We start from the raw sequence: 6,761 nt of genomic DNA, 5'->3' as shown, positions 1-6,761 counted from the left end.
AGTGTTGTTTGCTTGATATATTTTTTCCATCCTTTGAGTTTTAGTTTGTTTATGTCTTTATGTCTAAGGTGTGTCTCTTGTAGGCAGCATATAGACTGTGTTTTTTTTTTTTATCCTATCTGCCATTTTCTATCTATTTATTGGTGCATTTAGTCCATTTACATTCATTATTTACATACATTATTGATAAGTATGAGTTTAGTGCTGTCATTTTGATGCTTTTTTTTGTGTGTTGTTCACAGTTTCTTTGTTCCACTTAATTTTCTGTGCTGAGTAGTTTTTCTTTATGTATTTTCTTTTCATCTTTTTCATTGTTGTTGATTTTGTATTTGCTGAGTCTTTATATTTTTCTTGTTTTTTATTTTGATTTGTAGGATTGTTAGTTTCCTTTTGGTTACTTTAATATTTACCCCAATTTTTCTAAGTTTATACCTGTCTTTTATTTCTTTATATCGCCTTGACTTCCTCTCCATGTGAAAAATCCATGTGTACATTTATTAAGTCCTTCTTTCTTGTTTTAATGTTGTCATCTTTTACGTATTGACATCTGTTTCCCTATTTTCTGTGTTTTAGCTTTGATTTACTTTTGTGACTTCCCTATCTGGCTTGATATCTGGTTGCTCTGTCCTGTGTTCTAGTCTTGGGTTGTTATCTGATGTTACTGATTTTCTACCCAGAGGACTCCCTTTAATATTTCTTGTAATTTTGGTTTGGGTTTTGCAAATTCCCTAAACTTCTGTTTATCTGGAAATGCCCTAATTTCACCATCATATTTGAGAGACAGTTTTACTGGTTATATAATTCTTGGCTGGCAGTTATTTTCCTTCAAGGCTTTATATATGTTATCCCATTGCCTTCTTGCATGCATGGTTTCTGCTGAGTAGTCTGAGCTTACTCTTATTGACTCTCCTTTGTAGATGACTTTTTGTTTATCCCTTGCTACTCTTAAAATTCTCTCTTTATCTTTGGTTATGACAAGTTTGATTATAATATGTCTTGGTGACTTTCGTTTGGGATCTACCTTATGTGGGGTTTGATGAGCATCTTGGATAGATATCTTGTCATCTTTCACAATGTCAGGGAAGTTTTCTGCCAATAGATCTTCAAAATTCTCCCTCTATTTTCTCTTATCCCCCCCTGTTCTGGTACTCCAATCACTCGTAGGTTATTCCTCTTGTTAGAATCCCACATAATTCTCAGGGTTTCTTCATTTTTTTTTAATCTTTTTATCTGATTTTTCCCCAAATAAGTTGGTGTCAAGTGCTTTTTCTTCCGTCTCACTAATTCTCACTTCGTTTGCCTCAATTCTGCTCCTATGACTTTGTATTGAGTTGTCTAATTCTGAAAATTTTGTTGTTGATCTTCTGGGTTTCTGATTGCTGTCTCTCTCTGAATTCTTGCAGTCTGTTAAATTTGTCATTATGCTCTTCTCTAATCTTTTTAATTTCCTCTATTGCCTGTTCTGCATTTTGATTAATTTCCTTCCTAATATCTTGAAGAGTTCTGTATATATTAATCTTTTGTATTCTGTCTCCAGTAATTCCAATAAATTTTCCTCCTCTGGAAAATTTCTAGATTCTTTATTTTGGGAGCTTGCTGAAGCCATCATGGACTGCCTCTTTATGTGGTTTGATATTGACTGTTGTCTCTGAGCCATCAATAAGTCACTATATTTATTTATTTTATGTTTGCTTACTGTGTCCTAGCTTCTTGTTTTGTTTTGATATGCCCAAATAGGCTGCTCATGTCAACTAGTTTAATTATTGGCATCTTTGAAGCTCTAATGTCCTGTCACCAGGTGGTTAGATCTGTTACTCGGTATATGAGCTCAGAAGTCCGCCCACTCTCTGGTATGGATTCAGCTCAGGTGCCCAGGTAGATAGCCACCAAGTGTGTGATGCAGGCTCTCACTTACAGTCTTAGACAGATATGGGTGATTAGTGTAGGCACAGGCATCTGGCTGCAGCAAGGGAGCACACTCTGAGCAAGCCAGGGGCTGACAGATGCCCCCAAGTGTCCAAGAAGAAGGTGTGTCCCTGTTCCCTAAACACACAGGTGGGTGGGTTTTGCAGCCAGACTATGAGCACACAATGCTGTTGGCTTTAAGGACTGGTGGGCACCTCTTATTCATGGGCCCCTATCTCAGGTGGCTAGGTGGCATGGGTGGAGCCACCAGTCCTCAGGACCCTGATGTGGGTAGGTGAAGGGCATGCTTTATGGGCAGAGTGGTGTCAAATTTCATGAACCTGCCACTTCAGAGCTGAAACAGTTGAATTTAGACTTCAGGCATATACCCTGTTGTACTGCAGTAATGAGGGCCTATGCTGTTGAAATGGGGTCACACAAGTCTATGCAGGGGGGAAGGCATTCTAAGTCCATGGATCCTTTATGCCTGTGCCTAGGCAAAGGAGCTGTGCCTAGCCTGATTTCCTGGCTTAGGGGAGCCAGTAGTTTATTTTTTCCCCTGTTTGTTAGTTTGTTCACTTTCCAAAGCTGGGATAATGGCTTCGGGTGTATGACGGATCCTACTTCTGGCCCAGGGGACTTGGCAATTGTTGAAACCAGTCTAGGATCCAGCGCAGAGCAGGCAGTGGAGAGGTAAATGGGAGAGAGCTTTTTCCCTAAGGGGGGTGTTTTTTATCCGTGTGGTAGGCTGGACGCAAGTACTTATCTTTCACTGATTGAGGGCTGCTTCTCACTGGTTCTGGGTGGCTGAGTAGACTCTCTGCCTCTGGGTCTCTCCCAGTGCAGAACATGCCTCCTGAGCATCACTGCTTGCTTACCTCACTGCTCACCCATGAGCTGATCAGGCCTGAAGGGCTCAGGCTCTTGCCTGGTCAGGTCTGGCAACTCCTCTCTGCTTCCGAACCATCTCTCCCACCCCCTGTCACTCAGTCCAGTTCCTCAACTTTGCCTTTGATATCCAGGGCTCCTAGATTGTCATATATAATCGATTCAATTGTTTTTACTGGTCTTTGTTGTAAGAGGGTCCACTGGAAGTATCTGACTACTCCGCCATGTTGGCTCCACCTCCCATGTAAATCTCTTGATGCAACACCTTAATAGGGTGTTTGCTATGACTGTGAGAAGCTGAAGTCTGTAATAAATGAAATAAATCAACCCTAGCAAGACCATTGCAGAAACAAAATAGATTTTTTTTAAGGATTTTATTAATAGTTTTGGGGGTTTATAGAATGACAGGTGGTCATCCCTCGAAAGACTGTAAGCAGATGAGGAAACACAATTACTGCCCTGACTGAACTAGAAATACGATACAGGATAAACCTGTTTTGACTTGATAATTCTTCAGGATACAGGATAAACCTGTTTTGACTTGATAATTCTTCAGGACACGAATCCTGCTTTCAAGTCAGCACTGACTCAAGAATTTCTGTATAGGAGAATCTGAGGGTTGGCAAACAGTTTAGTAGAGGTTATGGTTGGAGAACATAAAGACTTGTCTGGAAGCCGCATTTGTTTGAAAGGGCACTATTTTTAAATAAATTACACAACAAATGTGCTTAGCACAAGTGGATGGCTTTAACAAAGAGAAATTTATTTTCTCACTGTCTAGGAGGCTGGAAGTCTGAATTCAGAGTACCAGTCCAGGGGATTGGCAAGAAGTAGCAGTAGAGAAACAGCAGCAGCAGAACCAGGAGACAGCACTGGAGCCAACTCACTGAGTGAGAGAGCTGAGTGTCTGCGAAGAAGGCTTTCTGGCGGAGCAGGGTGTCTTAGGGCACTTACTGGTGGAATTAGGCTTGCCAGCCCACAGATCAAAAGAGCTGAGTGCCTTCTGGCTGAAGTTTACTGGCAGAGTAGGTACTTTCAGGTACATATCGGTGGAGCTAAAGAGCTTTGTAACACTTGCCCCAGCAGAGCAGACATGGGAGGTGAGGCCTGAAGGTCCAAGAGGCCAAGGAACCAGGAAGCAGAAGCTGAAGAGACAAGGAATGCAGGAAGTAGAGCTGCCTCAGTCTCAAAAGGTAGGACTATGACCTCTGGGATCTCAAAGGGCGGAGTCGTCACTCAGACTAGGAGAATGGGGACCTCATACCACCAAGAAAGCAATACTGAGAGCAGAGCTCTTCCTCTGGACCTGAGGTTCCTATGCTGAGAAGCTCCTAGACCAGGGGAAGATTGATGACAAGAACCTTCCCCCAGAACCAACAGAGAGAAAGCCTTCCCTAGAGTTGGCACTCTGAATTTGGACTTCTAGCCTACTAAACTGTGAGAGAATAAATTTATTTTTGTTAAAGCCATCTGCTTGTGGTATTTCTATTATAGCAGCACTAGATAACTAAGACAAGGTCCAACTAGATACACCAGCTTAGAATTAGGAAGAAATAGCAATCTTCAAAGAACAATGGACACCATCTTCTAGGACACATACCTATAAAGTGACTAGCTGCAAATACTACTGTAGAACTAATAGCACATGAGAAAGCCAACTAATTGACATTACTTACAACATCAACAATCCATTACAGACTACAGTTCATCTAAAACAAGTTGGATACATACTTACAAACAATTCTAAGAACATTGGAGGAGAAAACTATTCTATCAGTGCAAAATGCTTAAACCCATAATATTGCTTTTGCCAGATTGTCTGTATTGATTAGCAGAAAAACTTTATGAATTGGGAAAACCCTGAGTTCTTAATGTGAGATCAGATAAGGGAGAGAGAGAGTGTGAAGGTGATGTCTAAATCTATAATCAATCTTTTCAGTAGAAAACCATCAGGAGAGAAAGTTGAAAGCTGGAAAGAAAAATAGTAAGTTAGTGGTCAGCAGCCAATAAGAAGAAAAAAAAGGGTGCTAGGGATTTGGAACTGCAAGTTCAACTAGTTGATACAAAATTGGTTGGTGATTATCAGGCTTTTAATTGTTCTCAATTTCCCCTGAATAATTAGATCTACTGATATGTTAAGGGAAACTGATGTTTCAGGAGAAAGCTTCCTAGAGTTTTATACATTTACCGATTTTCCTCACATGAATTCATTTACTGATGAAGCAACATCATGTCCAACATAGTTAGACGCAAAATACAGAGATAGAAAGGTGATAACATATTCTAAGTAACCATTCTATGGTACATAAAATTTACCCTCAACTGTACATGTTTCCTTTCATAGATTTTTTTTTGAACTAAGCTATGTTAGTCCATTTACTTTGACATTATCTGAAATGGTGCTTATTTTCCCTTTGGTTACAGGATCCAGATCATTTTATCTTCCCTAATTCCTGTATCCTTTTTCTTCAGTGTCACTAGTATTCTTTTTTTACTTATATATATATATATATATATATATATATATATATATATACACACACATATGTATATATATATGAGTTCTTTATCATTCATATCTATCTACCTATCTATAGATATAGGCAGAGAGAGAATTTTTCTACCAAAGTTATTCTAAATTTATATAATGATTGAAGTCTCATCTAACTATGAAAAAATCGACCAGGTATAAATCCAAGACACCTCCCAGTAATGGGAAAGGCCCAGTTGTCATGGAGATCCCAAGAGTCCGAAATAAAGGATCAAACCCTACTGTGCATAGAGAATAAATGAATGATGCTTTTCTGAATCTGTTTGGTCTTGATGCTGTATATAATGGGGTTCATGAATGGAGGAAAGAGAAAGTATAAATAGCTCGTGGTAATATGGACCACATGTGGTACATGTTTTCCAAATTGGTGGATGAAGGTCAAGCCAATCACAGCGATATAAAAGACTAGGACACAGCTAATATGGGAGACACAGGTGTTGAGGGCCTTAGCTCTCTCCTCTCCAGAGGCAGTGCCCATAACTGTTTTCAGGATTAGAATATAAGAGAAGAGGATAACTAGAGCATCTAGGAAGAAAGTCAAAGCGACCAGAACTACTGAGTACAGGCGATTAAATGTAATATCAGCACAGGCGAGTTTCATGACATCTTGGTGAAGACAGAAAGCATGGGAGAGAACGTGAGAATGGCAATATGGGAACCAATAGAGTGGCAGAATTGGGGGTACAATGGACACAAAACCCCTCACCAGTACTCCCAGCCCTACCTTCAGCACCCGGGAACTGATAAGAATGGAGTTGTACTTTAGCGGGGTGCCGATGGCGATAAAACTATCATAGGTCATGGCAAGCAAGACATCTGACTCTATAATGGCCAGTGAGAGAATGAAGTAAGACTGAGTAAAGCAGGCACTCTGTGCTATCTCCGTCCGGTCCAGCATCAGGACACACAGGATGGTGGGCATTGTATTTAGTGTTATCCCCAAGTCTGTGCCCGCCAGCATTGCCAGGAAGCTGTACATGGGTTCATGAAGACTGTGGTCATTCAGAATGAGGAAGAGAAGTGTGCTGTTGTTGCAGATGATGCAGAGGTAAATGAGAAATGAATAGTGATCCAGTGGTGAATTGTCTCTGAGCCCAGAAATCCAGTCAGCAAAAAGGGGGCAGCACTATTGTTGGACCACACGGTAAGTTTTCTTGATGGAGAATAGATATTTTCAAGGGTTATGATCTCTAAATATGCAGCCTGCTTTCTTTCTCTCACTATCTTCTTGTAGCACATCATTGGGCCATTTTTTTGCCTCAAAACAAAATTCTTTTGTGGGTTGTTTCACTCCTAATTAGTTGTAAGCCTGTATTCTATTTGCCTAGAACCACAAATAACAATAATAATAATCATGATAATAATCACAACCATTTACAGTTCAGCATTCAACTTTCATTCTTTCAATCATACATCT

General features: G+C 40.1%; 1 protein-coding gene across 1 annotated transcript; it reads right to left on the bottom strand.

Annotated features, from left to right (window-relative positions):
* Positions 1–5,555: 5,555 nt before the first annotated feature.
* On the bottom strand, positions 5,556–6,446 carry LOC101351907 (olfactory receptor 51B4-like). The gene has a single exon (XM_012559278.2). The coding sequence runs from the start codon at positions 6,321–6,323 to the stop codon at positions 5,556–5,558; it is 768 nt and encodes a 255-aa protein (XP_012414732.2). The 5' UTR covers positions 6,324–6,446.
* Positions 6,447–6,761: the final 315 nt, after the last annotated feature.

Source organism: Trichechus manatus, unplaced genomic scaffold, assembly GCF_000243295.1.
Source record: "Trichechus manatus latirostris isolate Lorelei unplaced genomic scaffold, TriManLat1.0 scaffold00232, whole genome shotgun sequence".
Classification (NCBI taxonomy): Eukaryota; Metazoa; Chordata; class Mammalia; order Sirenia; family Trichechidae; genus Trichechus; species Trichechus manatus.
Note: the sequence above shows the minus strand (reverse complement) of the source record. Positions and strands in the feature narration are given on the sequence as shown.

Bases quoted from the DNA above. Each gene is read 5' to 3' on its own strand.
- LOC101351907 (XM_012559278.2), bottom strand. From the start codon at position 6,323: ATGTACAGCTTCCTGGCAATGCTGGCGGGCACAGACTTGGGGATAACA.